The sequence below is a fragment of the Malaya genurostris genome, chromosome 2 (assembly GCF_030247185.1).
Source record: "Malaya genurostris strain Urasoe2022 chromosome 2, Malgen_1.1, whole genome shotgun sequence".
In the NCBI taxonomy this organism is placed as follows: domain Eukaryota; kingdom Metazoa; phylum Arthropoda; class Insecta; order Diptera; family Culicidae; genus Malaya; species Malaya genurostris.
The window spans coordinates 41,780,381-41,793,876 of record NC_080571.1 but is presented as its reverse complement, the minus strand read 5'-3'; the positions used below and the strand labels follow the sequence as shown (position 1 = coordinate 41,793,876).

Sequence of the window (13,496 nt, the reverse complement as noted above, 5' to 3'; positions counted from 1 at the left end):
AAATTGGACTTTCCGAATGGACCACCTAAGACGCAGCCGCGGTCAACATTTAAATGAAATTATCTTCAAAAAGTAAATGTCATGTACCAATCTAACGTTTAAAATAAAGAACCGATGAGATTTTGCAAATTTTATGCGTTTTATTGTTTAAAAAAGTTCTCAAGCTCTTAAAAAATCACCCTTTATATGACGTAACCGACAAATCCCAGTATTTTTCTAGGCAAAAATATTTCTCGGAGCTGAAAGAATCGAAAGACTTAGACTCGTTAGAAAGCTACTACACTGAAGTCTTTTTTTATGCGAGTTTACGTACCGCATAGAAAAACGCATAACTCTAAAAATTTGCATAAAGAAAAACCGCATAACTCTGAAACTTCGCATAAAAAACCGCAGAAAGGAAACCGCATAACTCTGAAAATTCGCATAAAAAATCGCATAAAAAAGACCTAGCGCACATATTGATTGAAAGTAACTGGTTCAAAATACTACTTTGAGTAGTAAGTTTTTCGAAAATTATGCATTATTTTCATCCTTCCACCAATTCACGAATACCACGTCGAGAGAATTTGAATTGTGAAGTGCTGCTCAGCAAATGTGTGAGACATCGATGAATGATGTTCGGAAGGGGGCAAGTCTGGGCAGTATGGCGGGTGGGACAAATGTTCCTATCTGATCGCTTTCGCTATGTGTCGTACTGTAAAATGACTTTCTCATGTATAGTGGAGCATTGAGGCCGTTTTTTCTAGTAATGCTTCGTAGCGGTAGCGGTTTTCAGTATTTACAGTTTCCTCTGGTTTGAAAAGCTATTAGTAAAAGACACCTTTTTAGTCCCACCAAATGCACAGAATCGTTTTCATTCCGAAGTGATTTGGTTTCGCATGTCGACCCATGATTTCCTGCGCTTGGGATTCTCAAAACAAAACCATTCGTCATCTTCCGTTGAGATCCGGTGCAGTAAACCCTTTGTTTCATACCCAGAAAGCACCGTTTCGCATACCGTTTTTTGTTTTTCCTTCTGTCAATTGTTCAGTTCACGAGGAACCCATTTTCCTACCTTCAGAATCTTTCCCATGATGTCGAAGATGATCAGAAATGGTTTGGCGACTCTAACCAGTAGGGTATCTAGTAGGGGCGAAAGGGGGCACTCAATAAATCGGGCGGCAAATCAAGCTTTGGGACCTTTTTCTTACTCGTCATACCGATCTCTCCGGATAGGGAGTTCAGCGTCAGTTGGGCGGCAAATCTTAATTTGCGCCGGGTGCCAATTTTTTTTGGTACGCCACTGCGAAATGCGAAAAAGAATAATATGAATTTCTGGCAAATTGTGAAGTTAGAAAAGAATAAGAGATGATATGAAACTTAACGAAATAAATGAAGATTTTTGAAAATAACTACAATTCCATTACGTCGTTTCCACTTTCAGGCTAAAATAATCCAACAGGATGCCACCTCGATCACGTACCGTGGCGTCGACTCGCCCAACGAGATGCACATCAAGATGCTGCAGAACAACATCGACACGCTGGAGCGGATGTTCAATTTCGTGACGAAGGTGCACAGTACCAAGCGTTGCATCGGAACGCGCAAGATCATCAGCGAGGAGGACGAGATGCAACCGAACGGGCGGGTGTTCAAGAAGTTCAACATGGGTGACTACATGTGGCGTAACTTCATCGAGACGGAATATGCGGCGGCCTGTTTCGGACGGGGTTTGCGCGAGCTGGGTTCGCAACCCCGCGAGAACATAGTGATCTTTGCCGAAACGCGAGCCGAGTGGTTGATTGCGGCCCACGGGTGTTTCAAGCAGAACATGCCGCTGGTTACGATCTACGCCACGCTCGGCGACGAAGGCATCACCCACGGTATCAACGAAACGGAAGTGACGACGGTGATAACGTCGCACGAGCTGCTGCCCAAGTTCAAAACGGTGCTGAAGGTAACGCCGAGCGTGAAGAGGATCATTTTCATGGAAGACCAGCTGCACAAGAGTGACACTACCGGTTTCAAGGAGGGGGTAGAGATCATTCCGTTTTCGAAGGTGGTAGAGCTAGGAGATAAAAGTAAGATTGGTAAGTATTTTGTAGTACTGGGAAGTTTGTTGTTCAGTTATAACTGTTTCCATTTTATTCAACAGCTGGTTGTTCACCCACGGCCGACGATACCGCCATCATCATGTACACTTCCGGCTCCACCGGTACCCCGAAGGGAGTCCTACTGTCGCATGCTAACTGCATCGGGACGATGAAGAATTTCTGCGATATCTTCAAAATCTATCCGGACGATGTGCTGATCGGATTTCTGCCGCTGGCTCACGTGTTCGAGCTGTTGGCCGAAAGTGTCTGTCTTTTGACCGGTGTCCCGATTGGATATTCCACCCCACTGACTCTGATCGATTCCAGTTCGAAGATCATGCGTGGCTGCAAGGGTGACGCTTCGGTGCTGAAACCGACCTGCATGACATCAGTACCGGTGAGTTGGTTTTTTTTCTCGGTTGTAAATAATCATAGCTGATAATAACTTATCCTTTTCAGCTCATCCTGGATCGCATTTCGAAAGGTATCAACGCAAAAGTGAACGCCGAAACACCAATGAAAAAGGCTTTCTTCAAGTTTGCCTACAAGTACAAATCGAAGTGGGTTGCACGAGGATTCCAGACACCAATTTTGGACAAGTATGTTCTATTTCCTACACATGTCCACTATTCACATTTGTTTTATTTCACTGTAGAATCATCTTCAAGAAGATTGCCCGGTTACTTGGGGGACGTATTCGCAGTTGCATGTCCGGTGGTGCTCCGCTGGCTCCGGACACCCACGAGCAGATTTCACTGTGCCTGTGTGTGGACATGATCCAGGGATACGGACTAACGGAAACGTGTGCTGGAGCTACCGTAACGGACAGTAGGTGTTCTAGGGTTTGTGGTTAGAGGGAAACTTATTCAAATTTATCAACTTAATTTCATTAGAATGGTGCATGGAGTACAGCGTGGTTGGAGCACCATGCTCAAGCAACGACATCCGGCTAATCAACTGGGAGGAAGGTAACTATCGCGTGACGAACAAACCATACCCACAGGGTGAGATTGTTGTTGGAGGAACTACCGTGTCGAAGGGTTACTACAAATTGCCGGGTAAAACCGAAGAGGAATTCTTCGAAGAAGACGGTCAGCGGTGGTTCCGAACGGGAGACGTCGGTGAAGTCCATCATGATGGTGTACTGAAGATCATCGGTGAGTTCGTTAGAGGGAGGGCAATTTGCGAATAGCAATATTTTACTCTGTTGTTTTATTTCAGATCGCAAGAAGGACCTCGTCAAACTGCAAGCCGGAGAATACGTTTCGCTCGGTAAGGTGGAAGCCGAACTGAAGACGTGTCCGGTGGTTGAGAATATTTGTGTTTACGGTGAATCAACGAAGCAGCACACGGTGGCCTTGGTGGTACCGAATCCTCAGCACTTGGAAGAAATTGCCGAACGGCAAGGTCTCAAGGGTATGGAGTTTGATCAACTGTGCAGTTCGCCAGTGATGGAGAAAGCCGTGGTGCAGGAATTGGCGGATCACGGAAAGAAATGTAAGCTACTTTACTTTACTTCAACGGTGCACATTCCGTCTCCGGAACATGACCGAACGAATTGTAGATTTCCAGCATACTCGATCTTGGGCCTTCGTTCTCCAGTTGTAATCCCACTGTACGTGCATCTTCCTCGATTCCACACACCCAGCGAGTGCGAGGTTTGCTCCACAGTCGACAACCTCTTCTAGATTCCCTGCCGAGCATCACGTAGGCCATTCTTTTTTTCGGCATTCTTGATACATGCCCAGTCCACTGTAGTCTACCGTAATCTATCAGCCTTTCAATGTCCGCATGTTTGTATACTTGGTACAGCTCGGGAGTCATGCGTTTGGGCCATATTTCATTTTGTTTTTTACCACTGAGTGTTGAGCGCAGATTTTTTTCTCCTAAAGACGTAGAGTACGTCGCAAGAGATGCCCATTATCATAGGATAGAATTCCAATCTGGAAGGGTTCTTAGCATTAATAGCGAGCTAACCATGCAACTGTCTCATTTAAAAAGAATATGTTGGGAAGTCTCTTCAATCAGAATCAGCTTAGGTTCCGTAATTCAATATCGATATTGTGCCACTTTTACTTCTTCAGTGCAAAAGAAGAGCTCTCTAGAAAACGCCTAGTTTTCTTCGCTATCGTTGAGCGGAATTTCAAAAGAGAGAAATATCAGTTTGTTTGGCACATTTTTCTAGATTATTTAGATGTTTTTTGAAGATTCATCGAGCAGTAGCGGAGAAAACTGTTTTTGCGGTTTTCAATTACGGCTGTTTTCCTAAGATTGTAAGTAAAATCTTAAATATTCCATGCGATTGTCATATATGATTTGGATTTGGAATGGCTAGTAACTGTAAAGTTAAACTAGATTTTATTCTTTCTAGGAGGTTTCGTTGCTTTTGATAAAATGGTAGTCCCAGATCTTGGTTCTTGGAACTAAAATTAAAGCCACCCAAAAAAATTATTTCAATAAAAGGCAATATTACATTTTTCATTTTAATCATAATTTATGCAGGAAACCAATCTAGCTCGGACTATGGTGTTAAGTGCTTCCTCTGTGAATTGCTTAAACTATTGCGTTAGGTTACTATCAACCTATCAGGGTATCAATCATGCAAAGGTTCTATACGCTTGTTGTTTGAGATGATTTCCCCAGCAAGTTTAAATTTGATTTTACCAATAAATTTTCAAGAAAGCTTGTTATCTAACAAGGTATTTGCAGCTACAGACAAAACAAAAACAAGTTTTCGTGGCAAACAAGTCTATCGATCTCCAAATGTTCAAGTAGGAGTACCTGAAAAAGCATTATCTTTCGTACATTAATGCTCACATTGCTGCTGTCATCGCAGCAGAGAAGAAGGGCTACAGTAATATCGGGACAACGGGGTGGATTTCTTCGGAAAGGGCATCAATCCATTCAACTGCTCCTTATTCAGCCCAATTGAGAAATATTGGGCAGTAGAAGTGGGCAATGCGTTTGCGAACGGTCCAAAACAACTTGTTCTCCTCGAAGAATGAGTGAACTGAAGTTCTTTATTGAAAAATGATAGTTCTCTATTCTTCGCAATAGAAATGAAAGTAATCGAATCCTTTGAGGTTGTATACAAATTAGTTGCATCTTTCGGAACGATTGCTGGTTTCAGAAATCTGATAGAAGTTCCATACGTTCGCGACCTTCGAAAATGTATATAGAAAGGAGAATGATTATTGGTAGAAATACATGCAAAATGCACTAACTATTTTTGTAGCTCTCTTGCCATTTTCAAAGAAACATACAAAGTTTCAGAAGAACGAGGAAAGGTTCAATAAAACTATTTCCTTCGGTAGAACTATTAAGTTTTGAGCGGTTCTTTGAAATAAACGGTTTTGCCTATATCTATTGGACAGTTATAAAACAGATGCGACATAGTAGAAGAAATGGTGAAACGAAATGACCGCTCAGGTTAACAAACAGAGTATCTTACGAGTGATATTCGAAGAAATGCTCGAGATTTCATTAAAACCAAGTTGGAACAATTTCGCTGCTATTTGTTTTTTAAGCACTTAACATTGTCTTTTCATTTGTAGAGTTTCGAGATAAATCAGTTTTGTTTTTGTGTCCAGATATCAAATGACTTATTGTAACTGTGTAACACAAATCGGTCACGAGAATAAGTCATCTGGCGGAATCAGATGGACATAATCAATCATGAGTCGCTAATACCCTTGGGAATATGAACATCAAAATCAAATGCTGGGATCTCCGGCCGTGATTTAGCGAAAAAGTTTAGCTTCGCGTAAAATATAGTTCGGTGAACTTTTTTACCAGAACAATTTCAGTTTTATCGGCGCCTACAAGCGTGCCCCAGCAGGACAAAAATTTTTACCTCATTAAGCTTAAGGCAGCTTCATCCAACAAGTTTAAATTTGACAAGGCATATGCTGTTGTAGACAGATATCTAAATTAGGTAGTGTGTGAATGTTTGCTTGTGAGGAGTGTACGGTGTTCTGCTCGCCGGGGAAATACCAAAATGTGGTTTCCCCAATTAGAATAGCAGTATTGCGAATTGAAGAACATTACACTTACACTTAATTGACAACGGCTTTAGGTTATAGCAAAGAAATTGAAACAAGCAATGCGATTCTTCTGTTCATAAAAAAATTTTTTACCGCATAAACAAGCAATACGATGCTAAATACCATAGTCGCACGTACTTAGTTTAGTAATCAATCGTAATTCGTCGGTCAAGGAGTCCCTAGTTTGACAAAAAAAATAAACAACACCTCATTCATCAATATATATTTTTTTTAAAAAGCAATCCAATTGTTCCCACGGTGTTCCAACATTTCTACACCATTTTTATTCCACGGTTTCTTCTTAATCTAAAAAAAACGCAGTCTCAGTGATGAACTTTCAACTTCGTTTTTTAAAAAGAAGAACAGAAAATAGTCGCTAGGGGCTAAATCTGACAAATATGGTGTATGCGGTAGCAATTAGAATTTCAATTGATGGAGTTTAGCCATTGTAGCGATCGACTTGTGACATGTTAGTGCGACACAGATTAGCTGTTTCGTGGCATTCACTTGGCAAACATATTCAAGTGCTATTGGAAAATTGTGAATGCACCTTCTTTTGATATCTTTACGATGTGAGCTATCTCCTGCAACTTAATTTTGCGATTTTTCCTGTAAGGGAATGAACTTTTGAGACGATTTCACTCATTTACGTGAACACATCTTACTTTACTATGGGCCACATGTTCAAAATTTACCCTCTGAGAGAATGATAAATTTTGATCGAGAATATCTCTTGTACCCAACTTGTATCAACATACGTTTTTCTACATGCCATCAAAAATATGATCATCAATTAATGATTACATTTCAAGGATCAAGAGTACAGCAAGTTAACTTGTGTTGGTAATTTGTGTATTACGTACATTTTATTTGGTACGTATGCCATTGATCTGTGTATTCATATATGCAGTGCACCGAGTTTATCAAAGTGGATTGCACGATTGAGTTTGAAACAATCTTTTTTCACAATAATTTATCCTCAAATGAATGTTAAGCCTGACTTCTCGGATAAAATATCAGTTTTGATCAATTCTTCAGCAACGTTTGATGGCAAATTGTTTACATTTTATGAATGTAGATTTTAATTCCCTGATAAAAAAGTTAGCAGCTCTGCTTCAATGCATGTGTATTAGATTGCGCTACACAAAATAACCAAAGCTAAATATTTTCTGTTACAAAAGCAGTTTACCGGGAAAATAAATAGTTTTACGACAACATTCCATATCCATTGCCTTTCGCGTGTTAAATAAAAAGTTCCTATTTTGCGGGTTTACTTATAGAAGGTACGTAAATATTTATATCGCAATAATTTCTGCAAGAGGAAATCCATATAGGAATGTGTTTGTTGCTAATCAAATGTGTCAATGGAAGTAAGCTGAAACTGAAATAATTTTTCTCGAGCAGTTTTAAGGAAAACGGAAGAGTTTTAGACTAAGATTTTCGCTTTTCCTGAATTGCAATTCCAAGCAGTATGAACCGATTAGTTTATTTTTCAACCACATGAAAGATTTATTGAGTAAAATCAGGAAAAGAAGCGCCGGAATTTGTTTTTATGCACACATGGTTGGCATTACTCATACGCTTGCCAAGAGACTTGCTCCTTAAGTTGTATGACAATATCAAATAATTCAAAATTAAAATTTTTTGCAATGTTTGGTATCAACGAGTATCAAAGAAGTAATCCCAGGACGAGTGTTTGCCTTTCTCATACCCACGACGACGGTTTTGAGGTAGTAAGCGACATTTCATATCTGCGCGCATCTTGAGCAGCTCAGTTCGTTCTGGTCCAGATATCAGTTCCAGTATCAAGAATCCAGTTCTTGAATAAAGTTACAGTTTCAGATACAATATCATGCATTCAGTTTCAATTGGAGGAGGAATACTCCGCTGTCCCTGCGTGGGACATTCCATCCAAATGACATCAATATTGTATAGCATCATTACTCGTTTTTTCCAGAGTCTCCATCATTTTTCTCAAAGAAAAACAACGATGTTTTTGACGTTTTAGATCACAAATGTCTCGTAATATCAATCGTAATAACGTCATTCTTTCTCCATATAATCGGAAAAATGATCTGTAATAATACTCAAGAGTTCAGCAGTGTGAGATAATCATAGATAATTTAAATGTCGTCAGCTGAATATCAGTTCCGCTATTCGTTCAACATAGAATAAACCGAACTATTTACTTCTTTCAACTAAAAACCGATTACAAATATCTATTTAATGTTTTGTTCCGTTTCTAGTTCCGTTAGATCTACCTTATTGAGCGTAAATGTGTTATGACGTGAATATTTAAAGAGAGCCTTTTGATTCAGTTAGTGTCAAATCGTATTCAGTGAATTTTTTTTTCTGATGTGAACATTTTTTTCATCAGTATTCAGCAGGAAGCAGCTTCACACTTAGTATTAACTCGCTCAGACACAAGCAAAAAGTTCAGTCTGAAAATATTACCGTTAACATCACTAATAATTATTTCATATGTTGTATTGTGTGTCAGAATATGTGTGATTTGTGTAAGTTGTACTTTAGTCTTGAAGTGTTGCACAGTTTCACAATTCATAAAATCAATCAATCATTTAATGCAACGATCATTCGGAAATTTGATAGAAGCTTGTCAATGTTATTTGTATTCACGACCTTCCAGTTATGTCTCTGACATTACCCATCCCCCTTTTTTCATTTTCTCATTATTCGTTATTCATTTTTGGTTACCGGAAATTTGCAGTTCATCACGGCCCAATAGGTTTCGATCGCATGGAGTTCAAGGCAGTTTGGTGATTTCATCGCTTTTGAAACCACTCCTGCACGGCTTTCGAGTAATGGCATGATGTAAAATCGTACCAAAATTTGCTTATTTTTGTCCCCATGGTAGTTTTAGAAACGACAAAACGCTGCTTAGAGAAACTTAAGATTCGTAACTCTTTACGTTTATGGAGAGTTTAGTTACACAAATAGCTATGGCCTACTAGATCGGATACTTCGAGACGACTTTCGTCATTTTCTTTCGTCTGAGATGATTACCCATTAAAAATTGTTCCCTACCTGTGAAATCCGTCTGATTCCGGAAACTGATTAAAATCCGTCAGTCCGTCTTTGGTCCGACATCAGCCTTTGGTTTCACCATTGATCCCTGTGCCCTGTGCCTGATCAATACGAATCATCTCTGACCTTCTGAACGAAATTCAACGATAATTTCGCGTTGAAATGTTCGGATATTGCTGGAAAAAAAGCTCCCAGTTCACTTTCCCGTTTCTAGGACGTTGGTGACGGATTTCATCCAGCATCCAGGCAACCCAGGATTTTACAAGCGGATGATTAGTTAAACACAACGAATAGATTTTAAACAAATATCTCCAAACCTCTAGTTTCTCATTTTCTTTTCTCCCTACCACAGGTAAACTACATCGCTTCGAGATCCCCACGGCGGTAACACTCTGTAAGGACATCTGGACGCCGGACATGGGTCTGGTAACGGCCGCCTTCAAGCTGAAACGCAAAGACATCCAGGAGCGGTACAAGAACGAAATCAGCCGAATGTACGCGTCGTAGACGGTCGAGGTCCGCCGGTGGATGGATGGCGGGGGGTGAGGGAATCGATGAGCGGCCTCGATGCCGATCGACGACCTCGCAAACAAACATAATTTTCGGCGAATATAAATTGTAGCTTCAAACATCACCACAACACAACTTCAGGACGCGATGGGCGCGTACCGGATCACACACACACACACACACTACGTTACCGTCTGTCTAACTACCAGTTGCGGGCGGGTTTGCGGCGGTGGCGGTTTTAATTGTGTGACCCAAACGAAGCCATCGGTCTTCATCCGGTTGTTATCAGCATCATCATAATTACCTAGAGTCAGCGTAGAATGGATAGAAAAGAGTGAAAGAGTTTTTTTGAATCGATTTCGGGAAAATCGATTAATTGTATAGAGATAATTGACAATGTTTGTCAAACTTTTGTTTTCTTTTCGTTTGTCATGGAATTTCGTAAGCGGAAATTAGTTTGTTTTTTTTTTCTTTTGTTTTGTTATTATTCTTCTTCTCTTTGATTTTGTTATTTACCTGTAGTACGAGCAAACAATAAAGAAAATATTGTACATATTTCTACTTTTTGTCTCTCAACTTGTTTGTTTGGCCGCCACACGCTATGAGGCAACATAAAACTATAAACTAATCGAATGCGAGAAAAGTAAATTAAGGTGACTGAGTGTGGTGTGCAAAATGGAAACAGTAGCGTGTGATTTCGCTGCCCAGTGGATCACAGTTTGATCAGTGTGCTTGAGAGCAAAACTGGGGAAGGGCATTGTAATCACAAACAAGTAGATATGGTTAATACTAACAAATTGAAACCTTCAACCTTAGTGTATCTAATCCCTATCTTGGTAAGTCCTAGGAAAAAGAATTTGTTCATAAGATGAACACAGGAAAATAATCTTTCGCATAAGCAGAGGGCAAGAGAAAACCGTGAACCTACTTTCCGTATATGTAAATAATAAAAAAAGACTCCATCAACTATTTCATAGTTGGAGTCGGTTTTCAATATCTTTTAATTATGACAAAATGACGACTGAATGTGTCTGATTAGAAAGTAATGTAGTTAATTCCTATTAGGTGGATTTTTATTGCACTAGAGAAAACATTTTGTAAATAGTAAAATGCTTTGCGTTTAATTACTTTCGTTCTCTTCTGGCTAGGGTGCTATAACGAACTCCGGGTATTCAGTTTGCTATAAAACGCTTCGGTTTGCTATTCTGACGGATAGAGGGCGAACGTCGTTTCTAGTGTTGTCATGTAAAAGCCGATTATGGTAGACGATAGCCCATGGCCTGCAGGTTTACAGTTTCATAGAAGTCTTGTTTTTTTTAATTATCGAGCTGTATGAGATCAGGATTCCCAATGTTAAAAACCATGACCATCAGGTTTTTTTACCGATTGAATCGAAACACTTGAAATTGTTGGCTAGGGTCGTATGAAATAAACACGTGTTTGGTCGAGTATATGCCAAAATCAAACAAAGGTTTTCCAGAAACAGGAACTTATTTGGAAGTTTTCGGAAGAATAATAGTTTGATGATCAAGTTTAATCCAATCTCGGGTTTAGTGTTGATAGATTTTTAAACTTTGATTAAGTCCTGTAGGTTGACGTTACTTGGAAGTTTTGGAATGTCCAAAAACATTGCAATGGTTTCGAATTAGACTGGCGAATGTGTGCCCTACTTCGTGGGAATAGAACGGAAACGTCGTGGCACCACATCTTTCCATATCATTGTTATGTTCAATTCTAACGTGACGAGACAGCAGTATTCCTTGTAAGACTGCACCGGCGACATAAAGGATAACTTCAATCGAAATGAAAAGCAATTATATTCAACCATTGACTAAGCAGCACTAATGAGTATGTATTATTTGGTCTAAGTTAAAGCCCTATATACTGCTTGTTGTTTTGCGGATCGGTTTTCAGTTGATAGGATTGTAGTCTAGAAAAAAAATAAGACAAAATAATCAAAGGAACGGAGTCGATGAAATTGAAACACATCCAGTGGACACAATAAAAGGCTAGATATAATAGAGGAATGGATTAGTTTAGTTTAGGATGGTAGTAACACGAACGAAAGGAAGCAGCACGTAAATTTCATTATCTTTACTGGTCCTACGTAAAACTCAGATGGCGAAATATATAGAACAAAGAATACCGGTTGCAGCTTGATTTCGCAAGAAAATATTGAGAAAATCCAAGTCTTCAGTCAGTCCAATTTCCCTTCAAGATCATACCGATCAAGTGATGGAATATGTCGTATAGCCGCTTGCTCTCGCCTTTAAGAAATTCGCCCATTATATTGTTATTCTGTGTCCGAATCGCAACCTAATAACTAGTAGATTTCCAGGGTAATCGATCTTTGACCTTTGGTACCACATCGATATTCAGCTTCGATCGCTTCGAGTAGTGGCGCGTCGCCAAATCCGGCCAGAACATCGCGTCTTCGCCTTTATGGAATTTCTTGATGAACCACGCAACTTCCGGCAGGCATTTCGTACTATAAATTACCCCGTTCATGGCAGGTTCGGAGTGAGAGAAAAGCGCTCTTCACGCTGATTATCAGCCACAGCAGCACCTTCTTGGGGATTTTGGTGTGTAAAATGAACTTCACCGCGGAGCTCACTTTCTTCGTGGAGGTAATAGAATACGAAGTGCCCTGACAGTCGTTGCCATCCAGGGTGAGATAGGTCCCGTAGGTCACCTATCCCACCGCCTCGCTTCATTGCCTGAAGCTCCGAAACCAGTGGATGTGACTTCCGTTTCCTGACATGTTCGCCAGGTACTTTTTCACTGTTTGACCGGTTGCACCGACCTCCCGGCCAAGCGCACGCGGTCTTCCTCTTCGGATTCCTTCGGGGCTTCTTGTCGCTCAGAGTCATCGGCAGTCCGGAACTGGGATTTTTTTTCGATGTTCTGATTGTTGTCTAATAGTGCCAAGATGTTGTAGATGCCGAAACGAATGTAGCCGGGGACTACAAAGTGCAAGAATAATATACGTTTTCGACACGGCGGGATGCCGTTTCTTTTATCGCACACATTTCTTAACGGAGTTGCTTCAGTTTTTTTGTCATCATGATTAGAGTTCGACTGATAAAGCTGTCAAATTTTATCTGCTGACTCATGGGTCACTATGATTGATTCTGCATGGGTAGTTTCGTTAGTGCGGGTGAAGTAGAGTGCCTATAACCAGAGTGACGATGTCTTATCCAAACAAATGTTGGCAACAAATCAAAACATTTTATTCGAAATGTTGGCAGTTTCGATAGATTTCCATTGTATCTGACAGGTCGTTTGCTCGTTTGGAACAAAGTTGTCATTCCTAACGAACAGCTGTCGGGGTACTGGAACTGGTTCCAGTACCATCTGGGATGGTTTGCCAAATGATTAGTTTATTCAAATTGATGCGTTTTAGTAAATCTTGCACATTTCAGATTGTTCCAGAACTGTTCCCATATACATTTTTATGTCGTTTTTCATTGACAACACTCGTGGAGTGTTTTGCTCGATTCGTGCACTTTTCGTGCAGTCGGGCAATCAAAACAGGTGCACTCCCTCTCAGCAGGCCGTTCAATTTTGTTGATTTTTTAGCGCTTGTTGAACGACATATTGCACGAAATATTCGTTCAATTTGCTGGAACGGTTTGTTGTTTTTTCTCTTGCAAAAATAGTGTGAAAATTAAGTGTTACCTTTACATAGAAAGATAATTTGTTGTTATTCTACGTGAAGTAGAAGTATTGTGCAGGTATGTATTGTTAGTTTAAACAAATAAGAGGAGAAAACTTCAGAAACTCTGCAGTAAAACTAGTCCAACGTGGTTCCAACTCCTCATGTTAA

The 13,496-nt window shown here is 40.1% G+C and overlaps 1 protein-coding gene across 8 annotated transcripts in view; it reads left to right on the top strand.

The window, feature by feature from the left end:
• The window catches only part of LOC131432430 (long-chain-fatty-acid--CoA ligase 4), an 89,017-nt gene extending 77,202 nt beyond the window's left edge, over positions 1-11,815 (top strand). For all 8 annotated transcript variants that reach the window (XM_058598692.1, XM_058598693.1, XM_058598694.1 and 5 more), the window contains 7 exons: positions 1,424-2,069; positions 2,135-2,469; positions 2,532-2,671; positions 2,728-2,900; positions 2,966-3,229; positions 3,294-3,569; positions 9,513-11,815. In XM_058598692.1, the coding sequence (XP_058454675.1) occupies positions 1,424-2,069; positions 2,135-2,469; positions 2,532-2,671; positions 2,728-2,900; positions 2,966-3,229; positions 3,294-3,569; positions 9,513-9,667 (1,989 nt within the window). In that variant the 3' untranslated portion in view covers positions 9,668-11,815. The remainder of the gene's footprint in view (positions 1-1,423; positions 2,070-2,134; positions 2,470-2,531; positions 2,672-2,727; positions 2,901-2,965; positions 3,230-3,293; positions 3,570-9,512) is intronic.
• Positions 11,816-13,496: the final 1,681 nt, after the last annotated feature.